The 18249-nt window shown below is 44.0% G+C and overlaps 1 protein-coding gene across 1 annotated transcript in view; it reads left to right on the forward strand.

Annotated features, from left to right (window-relative positions):
- The window catches only part of ITM2A (integral membrane protein 2A), a gene marked incomplete in the record, with an annotated part of 365358 nt that extends 347815 nt beyond the window's left edge, over positions 1-17543 (forward strand). The window contains 1 exon segment of the mRNA XM_044057149.1: positions 13911-17543. Coding sequence (XP_043913084.1) covers positions 13911-13999 — 89 coding nt within the window.
- Between the last annotated feature and the right edge of the window lie 706 nt (positions 17544-18249).

The following is an 18249-nucleotide window of genomic DNA, read 5'->3' on the forward strand; positions in this document are numbered from 1 at the left end:
GATTTATTGCATGCAGTTGAACAGGTGGGAAAACATGCTCTGCAATGTGGATTTGATTCTTTAGAGGCCTCTTGTAGAGCCGCAGTTACAGGTTCTGTTATTCAAAGACATGCTTGGTTAAAAGAACAGAGTTTACCTGATCATGTTAAGGCAAAATTATTGGATGCTACTTTACAGCATGATACTTTGTTTGGTATTAAGGCAGAAGAGGTGTTAAAGAAAATGGATGGTAAAGCTAAGTCTATGCAAACATTCAAGGATTTGTTACAGGTACAGCCACCTCACTTCAGCAGAAATTGGCCAACTAAGAATTGGTCCTTTCCAGTGTCAGGCCACACACCGGCAGGTACAGACGCCCAAGAGGCAGATCTCAACCCCAAGGCTCAAACCGACAATGACAGTGGGGCACCTCAACCCCAAAAGGAGGTGAGGACAAGTCTCAACCTTACAGGAAACGGTCACAATGACTTTCCTCTTCGTATGCCAAGCATGTCCCTTTTGGAAGCCCCCTTAGGGGGAAAACTAGCACTTTTTTCTCAACTGGCAATCACCCAAGACAAATGGGTTCTGGATATTGTATCTCAAGGCTACACATTCCACTTTCATACTTTACTAAGGCTAAAAGGAATGCCAGACCTCCCACAAAATCAGTGTGCAGAGGCACAAAAACAAATTTCAGCCTCATGGACATGAGAGCTATTCAGAAAGTACCACAACAGGAGCAAGGACAAGGATTTTACTCAAGGCCCTTCTTGGTCCCCAGAAAGGACAAGGCCTGGAGGCCCATACTAGACCTTTCAATTCTTAATACTTACCTGGATATTCCGAAATTCAAAATGTTGACATTACAGCAGCTTCTACCCATGCTGGGCAAGAAGGCTTGGCTTGTTACTCTGGACCTCAGAGGCATACCTGCATGTCCCTATCAGACAAAATTGCAGAAGATGCATCAGATTCAAAGCTGATACAATGCACTACCAATTCTCTGCACTGCCCTTTGGCTTATCTACTGCGCCCATGGTCTTCACAAAATGCCTGACACCAGTAATTGCATTTTGCAGACAAAAAGGAATTCAAATATACCCATACCTGGACGACTGCCTCATTCAAGCAGAGACAAAGGACATTCTTCTACAGCTTCTGGCATTCGTAAAAAGGTTGCTAACTTCTCTAGGGTACACAGCAAACGAAAAGTCAAAACTAGTGCCTTTGCAACAGATTGCATTCCTGGGTGCCAGCTTAAATACAACGGGCCAGATGGCTTATCTCACGCCAGACAAAAAAGTTCAACTACATCAAACAGTTCAAGAAAAATAGAACACAAACGTAGTCCAAAGTCCAAAAAAACAGCTCTTTATTTCAGATCTGGTACCTCGGCCTTTCGCCTTCAAAGGATCACAAGTTCAACTAACTCGGGACTTTTTTGCCAGTAATTGAAAATACTATCTTCCTGCCAGAAAAATTCTGCAGGCCCTGGGATTCATGGCATCCTGCATACTACTAATACCATATGCCAGACTGCATATGAGGAAATTACAATGGTACCTAAAAAGTGTTTGGACTCAACACTCAGTTTAGAAGCAGTAATAACCAATGATTCCCTGCCTACAACAGTAGTTTCGATGGTGGGCACAGGCATGTCACTTAAACAAGGGTCAGCCTTTTACCCAACCCACAGCCAGGCAACCTCTAACAGATGCTTCGGATTACGCCTGGGGAGCACACATGGCAGGAAAATGCATTCAGGGCAAGTGGACCATAGACCAGATGCATCTTAACATCAAAAAGAGATGTTGGCTGTTCAAAATGCCCCAACAGCTTTCAAGGACCTTCTACATCCAGGACAACTATTACTAAAGACAGACAACACTACAGTAATGTGGTACATAAACAAGCAAGGGGGCACTCATTCTTATCCCCTAAGCAGGCAAGCCATGACCTTGTGGAACACTGCTCTAACGTACCAAGTTCACCTGCAAGCATAATTCCTGCCAGGAAAGAAGAATACTCTGGCAAACTATCTAAGCAGAGATATCATGGACCCTCACGAATGGAAATTGAGTCCGCGGATCTTTAGCATGGTAATGCAAAAATGGGGATGCCCAGACCTAGATCTTTTTGCCTCCACTGAATTGCCAACTACAAAAATTCTGCACAAGGACTTATCACAAACAAGCATGGAAAGTGGATGCTCTTCTGTTCAGCTGGAAAAACCTAAATGTTTATGCCTTCCCACCACTGCCTCTCCTTTCAAAGGTACTCCACAAATGATCCTGATTGCTCCAGACTGGCCACGCCAGCACTGGTACCCTATCTTAAGGAACTTGGCTCAGGGCCCTCCATGGATTTTGCCTCAAATTCCACACCTAACTCGACGAAACAATCCGATCCTGCAGTCAGCTCAAAACCCTAAACCTGGCTGCATGGCAGATACATTAGCCAAACAGGCAACACCTCTCTTTAAAGCTGTTATGGATGTCATTTTGGAGGCCTAGCACCAGGAAAGCTTACTCAGAAAAATGGAAAAGATTCTGCGCCTGGAACCAGGCTCAAAGCCTTGACCATCTTGTTCAAATATTCCTCAGATTTTACATTGCTTAACTGAGATGCTAGACAGAGGCCTATCCTCATCAATTAAGATCCACGCCTCTGCCATTTCAGCACATTACAACACGGATCCTCCTTTATTCTCTCATCCCTTGCTAAAGCAGTACCTCGGGCTAAAAACATAAGACTGCCCCGGAGAGCACCAACTTGGGACCTCAGTTTCGTTTTGGAAAATCTGACCCTACCACCTTTTGAGCCGGCCAATACAGCCGGTCTAAAATTTTTGTCATGGAAAACATCTCTGCTCCTGGCAGTAACTTCAGCACGAAGAGTCTGAGCTACAGGCATTAATGGTAGTGGAACCTTTTATAATTTTTCATCAGGACAGGGTATCTTTAAGGACAAACCCTTCCTTTATGCTAAAGGTGGTATCTAGTGTGGCTCTTAACCAAACCATCCATTTGCCAACCTTTTATCCAAACCCACAGAATAAAGGGGAGAAACGTCTGCATTCTTTGGACATACACAGGCAGCCACGCTTCTACTTGGACAAAACAAAAGATGTTCTTCGTTCCCCATTGCTGCAGTCCTTACTATTGGGTGTAGTCCGCTGTCCAGTCGGCCCGAATACCAGAGTTATATGGCTGGCGCCGGTCGCATGGTCCGATGCAGAAGCAGTTTTGCGAGTGCAGGTTGGCGTTTGAAATATTTCAAACCGGAGTTTCAGACGCAGAGTTGGCAACATTTTGGTTTTTCTTGCCTCAGTATTTAACCGGATGTCAGAAAAAGTGAATAACTGTATTTCTTGTGGGAAACAGATACCTCATAGGGATTACCATACCTTGTGTATACCTTGTTTAGGGCCTGAGCACGGCGTTGTTGGTTGCCGCTCTTGTGCTAGGTTTAACAAACGCACTATTAAGAGGAGGTTAGACTGTGCCAGGTTAGTGTTTGGGCGTTGTAAGCGTTATAAAATGCCGCCGGATGAGCGCAAGGACAAAACAGCGAAGCCTAGGGTTGATGAACCGCAGACCTGGACGCCGGTTCTTTAGAAGGCTCAGTGGAGCCAGAGGTTTTGCCAGGAGTTTCCATGGAGTCTCAGGCAGAAACTTTACTGTTACAGGATGTGCCTTCTCAGGAGGTAGGCCAGGCTGAGGGGGCTTCTCAGGTAACTGTTCTTCCCTCTCTTCCTAAGGTAGTTAGAGCCTCTCCTTCTGTTGCCAAAACTTCTTTGAGAGGTAGGCCAAGTTCAGCTTCAGTGGGGGCTTCTCCTAGCATTTCGGGTTCTGTACCTAAGAAACATATGCTTAAAATGGCAGAAGATTTGATTACTATGATTAGAGGTTCTATGCCCCCTCCTGATAAGAGGCCTAGGGTGGAACCGGAGTTTTGATAGTTTTGAACAGTGTTCAGAGGCTTCTGAGTCTTCTGCTGAAGATTTGCAGGAGTATCCTCCTTATTCTGATTCTGATGTGGATGATTCCACTCCTCCTGAGGATTTCTTTTCAGAGACTCTGCATTCCATGAGGGAGCACTTTAAATGGGAAGGCCAGGATTACTCTGATTCCAGGAAAAGGCTTAGGGAATTCTTGTTTTTACCCCAGCATAGGCCCTTAGCTATACCTCCTGTGTTGAATGTGGTGGAAGATGTTTTTGCAGAGGCTTCCCTGAACCCTGACTCTTTGCCTCCTGCTCCTGTTAAACCTGATAGGTATTATAGGAAGCTCATAAGTATTTGTTTAAGAGTCCTAGGGCGGACCCAGAAACTGTTTCTCAGGGGCCTAAAGGTGTTAAGGCCTCTGTGGTTAAAAATCCTGTTCCCACTGATAGAGGCAAGGGCTTTGGATAGGTGGGGAAAGAAAGTGTATACTTCTTCCACTCTAGCCATGAGAGCGTTGAATTGTCAGTTTCACATGCTAAAATATCAAAATTATCTCCTTTCACAATTGAAATCTAAGGTGGATGCTTTGGCGGAAGGTATTGAGTGTAAAGAGTTGCTGGATTTGGTTCATGTGTCTGAACAAGTGGGTAAGCATTCTTTGCAATGTGGTTTTGATGCTGTACAGGCCTCCTCGAGGGTGGCTGCCACTAGTTCTGTTCTTCCCAGGCATGCCTGGTTGAGGGATCAGAATTTAGCTGAGCATGTTAAGACAAGGATTTTGGATGCTCCTTTACAGTCTGATGTGTTGTTTGGTTCGCCTGTGGAAGCAGTTTTAAAGAAAATGGAGGACAAAGCTAAGTCTATGCAAACTGTTAAAGATTTTTGCAGGTGCAGCCACGAAGTTTAGTAGAAATTGGCCTGCTAAGGGGTGGACATATCCTGCTTATGATTCCCAGTCTAGGGGTAGGTCTAGACGTGGTAGGGGCAGGGCTCAAGGTTCTTTTAGGCCTAGAACAGGGAGTTCACCTGCTCAGACTTCTGGTGAGGGCAGGGGTCAGTCCTATCGTAAACAGACCCAATGACCTGCCTTTTCAGCTGCCAGTAGATTCTCGTCTGGCAGCTCCTTTGGGAGGAAGACTGTCTCTTTTCAAAGAAAATTGGGATTTAATCACTCAAGACAGATGGGTGTTGGATATCATTCACCACGGTTACAGGTTTAATTTCCATACAATGCCCCCTTTCAAAGGCATGCCAGACGTTCCTCCTCCACAAAGAAAAGAGGCTCACAAGCAAGTTTCTCAGTTACTCCAGGTGGGGGCCATTCAGCCAGTCCCTGTATCAGAAAGGGGCCTAGGATTTTATTCTCGCCTGTTCCTAGTACCAAAGAAGGGGAACACGTGGAGACCAATTTTGGATTTATCTCTCCTCAACACATATCTGGACATTCCCAAGTTCAAGATGTTGACGTTACAACAGCTTTTACCTCTGCTGGGCAAAGATCACTGGATGGTAACTTTAGATCTCAAGGAAGCTTACCTTCATGTGCCTATAAGGCTAAGTTGCACGAAGTATCTTCGAGCTGGAAATTCTCATTATCAGTTCTCTGCATTGCCCTTTGGCTTATCTACTGCCAGAGTATTCACAAAGGTTCTGGCTCCAGTGATAGCTTACTTCAGGCTACAAGGAATTCAAATCTATCCTTACTTGGACGACTGCCTGATTCTGGCTCAAGAAAAAGAAGACCTTCTACAGCATCTGGAATATGTTATAGCGGTGCTAAGATGCCTAGGGTATTCTGTGAACGAAATAAAGTCCAGTCTAGTACCCTCTCAAGACATGTGCTTTCTGGGTGTGAGACTGAATACAGCAGCCCAGATGGCCTTTTTAACCCCGGACAAACAAAAGAATCTATCACTTTACTTCCATCAACTATCTCATCAGTCCGTGCTGACTGCAAGGACAGTCCTTCAAGCATTAGGGTTCATGGCATCTTGTATTCTGGTGCTTCCCAATGCCAAACTGCATATGAGGAAGCTACAATGGTATCTCAAAAATGTATGGACACAGCACTGCCAGGATTTGGACACTGTCATTCAAATAATACCTTGCCTTCAAAAGGAATTTTTGTGGTGGGCTCAGGAATGTCACCTAAACAAGGGACTCTCTGTGACCCGGCCAGAGGCGAGTCAGATTTTAACGACAGATGCCTCGGACATTGCTTGGGAGCTCATCTAAATGGAAAGTGGATACAAGACAAGTGGCCTGCCAGACTACAGCATCTACATATCAACATGAAGGAGATGTTAGCAGTCCAGTTTGCATTAATGGCTTTCAAGGAGTTACTTCTTCCAGGGCAGGTGTTGATTCTAACAGACAACACAACTGTCATGTGGTACATCAACAAGCAAGGGGAACACATTCTTATCCTCTATGCAGGCAAGCAATGATTTTATGGGAGACTGCTAAGCTTGCAACTAACTCTTCAGGCAAGGTTTCTGCCAGGAGCACAGTACTCCTTAGCAGATGTGTTAAGCAGACAAATCATGGATCCCCACGAGTGGAAACTGGATCTTCATGTATTTCAGAAATTGACAGTGTCATGGGGAACTCCAGACATAGATCTGTTCGCTTCTCCACTAAACCACCAGCTGCCAAAGTATTGCACAAAGGGGTTTCATCACACAGCTTGGAAAGTGGATGCTCTGTCTTTCAGTTGGAAAACCTTCATGTGTATGCCTTTCCACCTCTGCCTCTTCTTCCAAAGGTACTATTAAAGGTCAGACAAGACAGGCCAAGGATGATTTTGATAGCTCCAGATTGGCCTCGGCAACACTGGTACCCACTACTACGAGTCTGGTAAAGAAGCCTTCATGGCCTTTACCTCTGATTCCTCATCTGTTATCTCAGAAGGACGGTCATCTGCTCAATGTCAAGCTTCACTCTCTTCATCTAACAGCCTGGCATGTTCTGTGTTGAAACACAGCAGGTCTCAACTTCCTCAACAAGTTTTAAATGTGATTATGGAAGCTAGAAGACCTAGTACAAGGAAAGTGTGAAAAATGGAAGAGATTTTTATTTTGGAGTACAGCAAAGAATTTGGAGATTTCTGAGCCTAATTTGAGTGTGGCTCTTCAATATCTTACTGAGTTATTGGACAAAGGTTTGTCTTTCTCTTCCATTAAGATTCATGCTGCAGCAATTTCAGCTCACTATGATTGTGACCCACCATTGTTTTCGCATCCTTTGTTCAAGCAGTTTCTTAGAGGGGCAAAGAATATAAGACCCCCACGTAGAGCTCCTACTCCTGCTTGGGATCTCAATTTTGTGTTGGAAAAACTTACTCTACAACCTTTTGAGCCTCGGCTACTGCTGAATTGAAATACTTGTCTTGGAAGACTGCTTTTCTGTTGGCTATTACTTCTGCAAGAAGGGTGTCTGAGTTGCAGGCCCTTATGGCAGTAGAGCCCTTTTGATTTTCCATAAGGATAGGGTATCATTACTAATCCTTCCTTTATGCCTAAGGTGGTTTCTAGTGTGGCTTTAAACCAAACTATTCATTTGCCTACTTTTTATGCAGACCCCAAAATAAAGGGGAAAAGATTTTGCACACTTTAGATGTACACAGGCAATTGCGTTATTATTTAAGCAGGACTAAGGATTTTAGGCAGTCTCAGCAGTTGTTTGTTTCTTTTGCTTTGAGTTCAGGGCAAGCCTGTGTCAAAGCAAACTATTTCTAGGTGGATTGGCTTTTGCATTGCATTTTGTTATTCCCATCATGGCAAGGAGATTCCAGCTGGGATTAGGCCTCATTCCACTAGGGCTACTGCCACTTCAACAGCATTTCTAAGGGGTGGCAACTAAGGATATTTTGGAAGCAGCTACTTGGAGTTCAGTGCATACTTTCTCTAAGCATTATCATCTTCCTATCTACTCTAAGTCTAGGGCTGGTTTTGCCACAGCTGTTTTGCAAGGCATGTTGTCAGCTCCTGCTTCTTTATGATTTGCCAGCCTCCCTTACCTCTGCTTTGGGATTCTACCCAATAGTAGGACTGCAGCAATGGGAGCGAAGAACATAGTACAGTTTTGTACCTACCATAAATGTAGATGTTCGAGGATCCCCATTGCTGCAGTCACTCCTCCCTCCTTCCCCTCTGTGTTTAGGGGTGGTTGTGTAGGTGAGGTTACATGCTGATATTTTTGTATATATTCTTGTATATATTGTACATATTTTTGGTGCAGGTATTTTGGGCCTTGTCTTTTTAGGGTCTTCTGACATCTGGGGCAAGAAAAGACTGAGGATATGACGTCGGTCCTGCGGATTAGTACCCTGTGACCCTCTGGTATTCGGGCCGACTGGACAGCGGACTACACCCAATAGTAAGGACTGCAGCAATGGGGATCCTCGAACATCTACATTTATGGTAGGTACAAAACTGTACTCTTTCAGGAAAACCGAGCAAACTGTTTGTGGCATATGCTGCAGGATCACAGGGCAAGGCTATCTCAAAGCAGATTATATCCAAATGGATAGGACACCTTATTCGGTACTGCTACACACAGCATGGAAAATCAGTCCCAAATAACATCGGACCACATTCCACCAGGGCAACAGCCACTTCAACAGCCTGTCTGAGGAGTACCTACCAAGGAAATTTTGGAGGCTGCAACTTGGAGTTCAGTGCACACCTTTAACAAGCATTACCACCTGCCTCTTTATTCTAAATCCAGAACAGGATTTGCCACTGCAGTTCTGCAGGGCCTCATAGCCAATCCTAACTCTTTTTATAGACCATCCACCTAACCTTAACTTTGGGATTCTACCCAAGTGTGATGACTGCAGCAGTGTAACACGAACATAGTACAGTTTTGTACCTACCATAAATGTAGATGTTAGTGTTCACACTGCTGCAGTCCAGGTTACCCTTCCTCCATCCCCTCTGAAATAGCTGGACTTATGTATACCTTTCTATCCTGTACAACCTTTGGGGTGTATTTGCTGGTAATTGAAGGTATTGTTTTTATTTTATATGTGTATTTTTGATTAGCGATATGTATTGCCTACCTACTTGGGAGCACCTGACTTCTGGGGCAAGAAAAACTGAAGAAAATGGCGTCTGCTGCATCTTATATACCCCTGGTGCACTGACATCAGGGAAGAAGCGAAAGCAACAGACGCCGGACCAAGACTTTGGAACTCGGGCCGACTGCGGGACCGCCTGACGGCAGGATAACCCAAGTGTGATGACTGCAGCAGTGTGAACACACTAACATCTACATTTATGGTATGTGCAAAACTGTACTTTATCCTTAGTCATTGGCTCTTTTTCTTTCGAAGTTGGCCTTGAATGATTTAATGAGGGAGCGCAGTTTTTTACTGATGTTAATCAGAGATGCCTTATTTTGGGATTATGTTCAGTCTTACAGGAGTTTCCTCCTTCTGTTGTAAAGCTTATTTATGGCCGGGGTCCACCAGACTGGCTTTCTCTTTTTTGAGGAGTTGGTCTTGGTTTTACTTGGGATGGCTCTGTCCATGCATTCTTGAAGGTGCTCATAGAATGCACTTGTAAAGGATTTTGCCGATGGGTCATCATTTTCTATTTGATTGTGAGCTTTAAAACTTCCCACCTCAGTCTTAAGGAGTGTGAAGTTGGCTTTAGATAAGTTTTTTACCTTTATTTCCTTGACTGGGGGGGGGGGGGGGGTCGGGATGTGGATGCCTATTGTGATCTGATCTCACCAGTGACTACTTTACCTCAGGTGTGGAACATGGGTTCCCCATGTTGGTGATGACCAGGTCCAGTATGTTGTCACCTCTTGTGGGAGTGGTGACCAGCTGTTCAAGGGCGTTTGAGTTTATAAACTCAAGGAAGCATTGGGCTAGGGCGTTTGAGCTTGAGTAGTTTTCCCAGTCAATGTTTGGATAGTTGAAGTCACCCAGTAGCATGGTGTTGGGTAGAATCTTCATACTTTCTAATGTTCTCAGGAATGATGCGTGAGGGCCTTGAGACAAGGTGGGAGATCTGTAGCAAGCTATAAATTGAACAGTCAATGTACCCGCTGTCAATTGCACTTGGATGGTCTCAGATTCCGCATGCTGTGCTACTAACCTGGAGGTGTGGGTGTTCTTGATGAATATGGACACACACCCTCCTTTTGTGTTCCGGTCCTGGTTTTGGGACCTAAAGGTATGGTAGGAGTTTTAGCCTGGTAGTGCTGGGGTGCTCTCTGGAGCCTTGAACCAGGTTTCTGTCACTGCACATACGTCTATTTCTTCCATACTAAGGAGAGCCGTGAGTGCGCGTGCATTTTGAGGTTTAGACTTCTGGCGTTGAGCAGCATTACCCTCAGTTCATGATATTTCACCGGAGGTGGTTCATATTCTGTCTTCCTCCCACAAGCCTTCTACTAGGAAGATTTATTCCAGTAAGGGGAAGAGATTTTCCATTCGGGCTCAGACAGATTGATCCCTATACAGCTCCCATCTCATCAGTTTGAGTTTCTATCTCAACTGTTTAGCCAGGGATCAGCTGCGGCAACTATCAAAGTGCAGTTGGCAGCCATTTCTACTTTTCATTTTGCTAATGAACCCACTCTAATGGCGCATAGACTTTGTAGGGCGTTTCTCAGAGAGACTATGCTTCTTCGACCTCCAATCTTTGATCCTGTAATGCCATGGGACCTTAATTTTGTGCTACAGCAGCTTACCTCACCTCCTTTTCAGCCTGCAGCAACCTGTGACATTAACTTTTTGTCTTGGAAGACCGTCTTTTTGATGGCCATCACTTCGGCTAGGCAGGTCTCTGAACTCCAAGCTTTATCAGTTCGGCCCCCTTAGTTGGTATTTCACAAGGATAATAGGGTTTCGCTAAGACCTAATCCTTCCTTTATGCCCAAGGTTGCTTCAGTGGTCAATTTCAACCAGTCTGTTGAGCTGCCTGTGTTTTTCCATGAATTCTCTAACAAGGCAGAATTTAAGTTTCATCAGCTAGATGCCCACAGACAGTTGTGTCTTGCGTTTCTATTTACATGGAACAAAAGATTTTTGGAAATCTGATCAACACGGTCTCGTTTTCAGACAATAGACTAGGGGTTTCAGTTTCTAAAGTAAGTCTGTCCAGATGGATTTCTAGCTGCATTTCCTTCATCTATTCTTTGAATGTCAAGGAATTACCCTTTAAAGTAAAAGCTCACTCTACACGCTCGGTGTCTACTTGACTGCCTTTCAGGCTAGGAAGTCTATGGATGATGTGTGCTGCAGCTACTTGGGCATCCTCCTCACACCTTTATTATTCACTACAAATTGTATCTGGTATCAAGGGGCAGATCCTCATTTGGTTCTACAGTGCTCAGGAGTTTTTTTCCAGTGAGCCGCTCAAAGTCTAGGTGCTAGGGACGCTGTCCCACGGGTAAGAATGTAGGCGAGATTGGACTGCATAACATCATGTTATGTACTCACCGTAACGTTCGATGTATGTAGTTCGTCTCGCCTCACATTCTTACTAACCCCACCCACTTACTCCCTCCTAGGAGGGACCTAGAGGTCGAGTCTCTGTTTTCAGCACTCCTCCTTGGTATGTGAGTTGGTTCTTCCTCTCGGCGTGTTTGTGTGTATGTGAGCTTACAGCAAACAAGATATGGGGGATAGGCGCATTGCAGCATGGGATACCACTTGGCCACGAGCCAATTGAAGACTTTGAGCTAGAGTATGGTACAGTTGGAGCAGAGGTTCGGCTCCGAACCCACGGGTAAGAATGTGAGGCGAGATGGACTACATACATCGAATGTTATGGTGAGTACATAACTTCTTGATCAGTTCTTTTCTTGCGGAAGGTAAGAGGGGGCAACCTGTGTCAGAGCAGACTTAATTTCCAAATGTTTGTCTCAGGCTATTGCCTTGTGTTCCCATCGCAACTAAACTGTTCCAGGAAGCTCACTATACCCATTTGCCACTGAGGCAGTGAGTGATTAACATAAATGTTAGAATTTCACACTGCTTCAGTGGCAGCACCCACCCACCATCCTGCTTATTTTGTGTATAGCTTGATGGTATCCATCCTCTTTGGCTTTGCTTCTCTTTGTTGGTATTTTATGGCTGCATATTGATAGGGTTCCAGCAAGTCTTGTAACTGGTCCTTCTTGTTTGTTCTTAGTCAGTCAGGCTTTTAGTGCTCTGACAAAGGTTAAGTTCCCAGTGATAGGGGTTTGGATAGGCCCCTCATCAGTCAGAGGAGTGGATTCTGAGCTTTGAAAAGTTGCTAGTGTGGGTGTTTGCACCGGTACGGAATTCATACTCTACCGAGGCAATGTGAAATTCAGGCAGCTACTGTTATAGGTAAGTATGACTGGCACGGTTTACCTTCATGTGTGCGTATTGCACACGGGCGAACAGCAATTGTCCAAAAGGCAGTTTGCAAAGCTTGCAAACGTCGAATGAAAAAGGTTCGAATGTGCAATAAGCGAATGCGCAGTGACATTCGCTCATTGCACATTTGACATGGTGGGGCAGCTATAGTGGGGATCGTCAAATGGTCTCTTTCCCCACTGTAGTTTGATCACTGAGTTAGAATATTAAAGTTAGGGGGTGTGAGGGTGCAGGGGGGCTTGCTCCCCTGCTTTACACTTCATTAGATTTTTTGTTTGACATTAATGTTTGAAAATCAGCGAATCTGCTTTTCGATTTGCTGATTTTTCAAACATTTAAAACTGTCACTGTTTTCATTTTCGTGGTTATGATTTGCTCATATGAGCAATCGCACCACTGTAATTCTGCTTTGTAAAGGTAAACAGACTTGCACAGCTGTACTTCATGCAAAATGTGCATTTGTGTTCTGTAGTAGGTTGAATTAAACAGCTGTAAAGATTACACACTGTAGGGTCTTTAGATGCAGCAGTGTTGTAAATCAGACCCATCATTTTAAAAGGTGTTGCAGGTACTAAAACGTCCCTGTAAATTTCATGCTACTGTTAGAGGTCCCCAGATCTTTACACTGATTCTTGAAGGGAATAGATTGCCAAACTTTAATGATTCTGAGATTATCTGCGAAGTTACATAACTATTGTAACTGAAAGTAGGTCCAATTTTTAGAGGCCATGTATTTGGAGGATAACCAGTTGCACAGTCCCCCATGTTTTTAGTGGCCCATCCATCTTCAAATCTTGAAAATGATAGAAAGTAATTGAATAGTATTGAGCCTAGTGCAGAGCACACCAGAAAGTATACACACCCAAGTTGGCGTTTCCACTAGCACTGTAACACTCTGCTTCTTAGTGGGTTGCTGACTGGTTTACTGCTGTCTACACTGACACCACCAGCTTTCATTCTGCAATCTACTTCCATGAAGCACATTATTGGATGCTTTAGTTAAGTTTAGAAAAACTGCCAGGGGAGTTAATCCCAGTTCTATTGCCACGCTTATTGGTTTATACAAAAAAGCTGGCTGTATTTAAGGTGGCTCTACCAGCTCGGAAGCCATTTTTGTATTTACCTGAAAGTGGGTATCAAAATTGATGTCTTAAATTTTCTGCAAGAATGTGTTCAAATGTTAATTAGTATTCTTAAAAAGCTGGTAAATTTATAAGGTTTTTAATCTTGTGAACCACCTATTAACGTAGGATCAACTGTTGCCAGTTTTCTGTGGGGTGGAATCTTATCAAAACAATAACATTATATTTAGCTTTTTGAAAATAATTCTTGATTACAAATAAGGTAGTCTACCGACTGTTAAGAGCAATTTATGTTAAACATTATACAGGGTTTTTATCACCATTGTATAACATTTCTTTGGACAGTCATTAGGTGGTATGATGACTCGTATCTAACTTTTATTAAAAATATTGGATATTCTAAGACTTAAATGTTCAGTACTTTCCTGATCTTTCCCCCAAAGATATTGTATAATGTATTGAGTAGGTTAGTGCCCACAGGGGCATCTCTTGAAGTTTTATACACTTAATAGTCATGCTAATCTTTTTTATTTTGTAGGGCTGCAGAAGCGCTCTGTTGAGAAGTGTGTTAAGATCCGGCATTTTGAAAATGTGTATGTCACTGAAACAAAGATATGCACACCATGAAGGTGCCGTTCTACACAAGATGTAATACCCCAACTTTCACCTTTAACATAATAACCTGGTTTAAGAAATGTTTCAGGATGCTTTAGTCTTTCCTTGCTTATGTGACGTATTTAAGTGACATCATTTTGACTAATTAAAGCCTTTTAACCAGCATAATGTTAGTGTTTGCAGAGGTTACTCTGAGTGATTTTTGTGTACTGCAAAACATGACATCTCATGTTTAAATATTTACTGTTTGTGTCATACTTCAGGGACTAGCAAATGAAGAGCTTGGAGGGTAACATTGCAGAACCTTTTTTTTTTTCTTTGTAGAAGTTTTCTTAAGACCGTACATAAAGTTTGGGTTTTGCAGGGCATGGTATGGAATACTACTGAAATCTAAGTTTTGCTGGTGACTGAATTGCTTTAGTTTTGTTGGAAGTAAAAAGTGAGCTAAATACAGCTTTGTGCAAAATGAGATTAGTGGTGATGAGTGTCACTCAGATTTTTAAGTTTGTATTGGGGTTTTTACTGTGGTGAAAGCTATATATTTTGTCAGCTGTGATGCAGGGTGGTTATGTATGTGTTGTGACGGTTTCAGAGGTGCAAGATTTGCTTTTCTAAAAAGTCGCAGTTTTACTAGGGAGATGTGCATCAGCAAATTTTATTTATTTTTTTTTTGTTGATTGGATGCATAATTTCTGCCTAAGATGCATCTTTTAACCTATCAAGTTAGTAAAGCTTGAGATTCTTTTTTTCCCCTTTAGCAGTAAAATGCTTGCTTTGGAATGTGTGGTGTTATCGGGTCCTGCAGGGACCTCACTGGACTGAAAAAGGAAAGCACCCTAAGTGTTTATGCACAGTATGCCTTTAGGGCTTGGTTCGCTCATGCTTTATAAGCTGGCACCTCTGTATGATAAATATAAATTCAGTGTTTCCATTTTTTGAGGGAAGAGAGGATGCAAATCAGGGAAGTGTTTAGATGTCCTTCTATTCACTTGCTGCAGTGTTCACTTGAGGGATATCCCTGCCAGATGGCACCCTGTCTACCAGTATACAAAAGGCTTACCACACTGTAGAGTATGTGGTACGTCTGGTGTAGGCTGCAGTCATACGTGGGCATAAAATGGATATATGCATGTACCATCCTCAGAACTTTTCCGCCCCCAGTCAGAAAGCCAGCTACCAAACTTAGGTCTTTTAGTTTCCAGCATTTTCATCATTTTTTCAGGTGCCCCATAGGGGATTTTTTTTCTTTGTTTCTTTTAGTCATCCGGGAAGGACAAGTGCCAGTGTGGAAGGCAAATTCCACACAAGGACAGCCATACCCAGTGTGTTTTCTGCCTAGGCCCCAATCACAGCCATAGGTCATGTAGTATATGCCAATCGTTTGTTTCAAAGACCCTTAGAAGCAGGCTTATTTCCTTAGCTTTGTATTTGGAAAACCAGTAGTTAATTATTTTAACTAAAAGAATAGAGGGTGTTCTGAGGTCTGATACCGAGCCACTGAAGAACAAGGCCAAAAAAGCTGGGCCTGTGCCTTTGCTGCATCTCTGCCATCTGACGTCTTTCCAGAAGCACTTATCCACCCGGTGACATGTTGGATCTCTAGCTTGGAGTCACAGGCTGAACACATTTCTGAGGCCTGCTTGCCTTCAGCCGGGAACCTTTTGCTGGAGGTTGAGCAAACGTCTTGACTTGGATGTTGAGGGGGAGCCAAGGCTTCAATGTATTGAAGATGTTAGAGGGGTTGATGGCAGTTGTGCACCTGAAGTCCCGGAGTCTAAGCTGTCCAATACTAGGCCACCGTATGGCCCTCCAGTGCTTCAAAAAAGGGTTTCCAGGAAGCAAGAGACTAAACATTTACTACTAAAGAGACCCCTTGTGAATGATAGTCCTTTTCCAAGCCTTCATGACCCTTAAATAGGCTTATACAGTGCTGCCGCCTCCTTCCCCAGGCCCTCAATTCTCCCAGAAAAAGATTAGGGGTTTTGAATCATCAGAGGTCTTCTGAAGAAGACTCCTTAGACTACTTAACTCTGATACCCTCTCCTTTAGAATATCTGTTTCCTGAAGAGGAGGCTGTAGGTGCAGAGTTCCCTATGGAAGAAATTTCCTTGGAGAAAACCATCTTGAAAAGGGGAACACTTCAAATGGGTTACCAGCCAAATATGTACAAAAAAGGTACTACCAATTGCTACAAATGGACTTCCTTAGCTCATCTACAGTTCCATCTGTCCTACCAGCATTTTTGGCTGCATATTAACACTGCTTTTCAAAATCCAAACTATCAGGCCCCAACCCCCAAGAAGCCTGAAGTCCCAGAGGACTGTAGTTTTCTTTTCCAGTGCCTTGCACCAGACCCAGAAGTTGTCTGAGTTGCTACTGAGAAGCCTTCCAGGGTGCTCACCACTACTTCCCTATTGCCTTCTCACAAGGAAAGTAGAACCTTGTAAAGACTAGGTAAAAAGATCTACACATCAGCAACTTTAGCTTTCAGGGCTATAAACTACCAGACTCATGACTAAATATTCTCTAGAATTATCTGACTATTGCTGCCATCTCAGACCTCCCTTAGTCAGAGGGAAAAACCTTAGTTCTGTCTCAGTTGGGAGCCTCTTCTCAAGTGGCCAAACATTCCATGAAATACAGCTTTGATGCTGCTGAGGCCTCTATTAGGGCAGCTACAACAGGGTCTGCTTAGATTTTCCTGGCTCAGACTTTATCCTCTTCAGGATGATTTAAAATCCAAACTCCTAGATTCCCTTCTAGATAATTCTCATCTGTGTGGCCCTGCTGCTGCATCATTCAAGTCCCTGCAAGAAAAGTCCAATGACCTTAAGTAGTTAAAACGCCTAGTTTCACCAGTGCCAAGGTTCCATAGGAACTTTCCTTCAAAGCCTTTCTCTGTCCATAGCCGTTCCCAGCACCAGAACAGTAAGTCGTCCAGGGGAGGAAGGAGACACCAGAGGGTCAGGGGTCCTCAGAACCCTCAACAGAAGCAGCCCTTTACTGACACTGCTTGGGAGTATGTGACTATCCTGCCTCTGTCTCCCTCCCACCGCTCAAAATTCTCTCTGGCATGGGAAGGCATTACCTAGAACAGCTGGGTCCTTTCCATCATAAACAAATATTTTATGGCCTGGCAATCCACTCCCACCTTTTGGGTGTCCTTCAAACACCCTCCCCGAGACCAGGTACATCTCTTCCCTGACCTCCTTTCAGATTTGTGCTTACAGGGCTTCATTCAAAAAGTCCCTGCCAGTTCCAAGGGAAATGGATTATTTTCTAGGATGTTCCTGGTGCCTAAAAAGGACGGCCACTGGAGGTCAGTTTGGGAATTATCCGCTTGTCCCACTTCAACACATTCTTAAAGGTCCCTTCCTTCAGAATGCTTGCTCTCCAGACCCTTTTCTCTCCTCCCCTTCCTCAGGGTTTCATCTGCATTTTTTTGTGGGTTCCTGACGTTTTCAATTCTCTGCATTGCCCTTTGGCCTCTACAGCTCCCAAGAGAGTTTTCACCAAATGCTTAGCACCAACCATTGCAGGCTACTAGGAATCCAGATATTTTCGTACCTGGACAACCTACTCTTACTGGCCTCAAGCCCACCGATCTTGCGCCACAATCTCCAAACCACCATTTTTCTACTGGGAAACCTGGAGTTTGCAGTAAACTACAAAAAAAATCTTCCCCTCTCCAACCCAGGACTGCATTTTCCTTGGGTGCAGAATTCAGACATACTAAGAGTATTGTCTACCCCCACGAAAAGCAGATCTTCACACTTCCCGTCTCTTCTGCATTTACACCACTTCACAGCCAGGGAATTTCTCAGGGTACTAGGGTTAATGGCTTCTGCCACTCCCATGGTACCTCCTGGCAAGGCTACACATGAGGACCTCCAGTGGTTCCTCAAATCAGTCTGGACCCTACATTCAAATAGGTTCATAGGTTGGTACTGGGCTGTCTGCCTGAAGGCATATATTAGCCCAGCCACGTTGTGTGGTATTCACCGCCCCTGTAGTAGTTTCCTAGATCCTTGTACTAGCAGCTAGTACCCTTGGCCCCTGTCTAGTAGTGCTGTTGGTGTGATCCTCTGTGTTAACTTTGTTACCCATCCACTCATCAAGGTTCCTCTCGAGTGATAGTGAGGGGCTCTGTCTTACGTAGATCGGGACCCTGTTCCATAGTAAGGGAAGTCTCTGCGAAGGGAATCTATCCCTCCAGCATGTTCTATTCATTGTTATGTTGAGGTTTATATTCCTAGAGCGTG

The sequence above is a fragment of the Protopterus annectens genome, chromosome 15.part0 (genome assembly GCF_019279795.1).
Source record: "Protopterus annectens isolate FY-2018-M chromosome 15.part0, PAN1.0, whole genome shotgun sequence".
Classification (NCBI taxonomy): Eukaryota; Metazoa; Chordata; order Ceratodontiformes; family Protopteridae; genus Protopterus; species Protopterus annectens.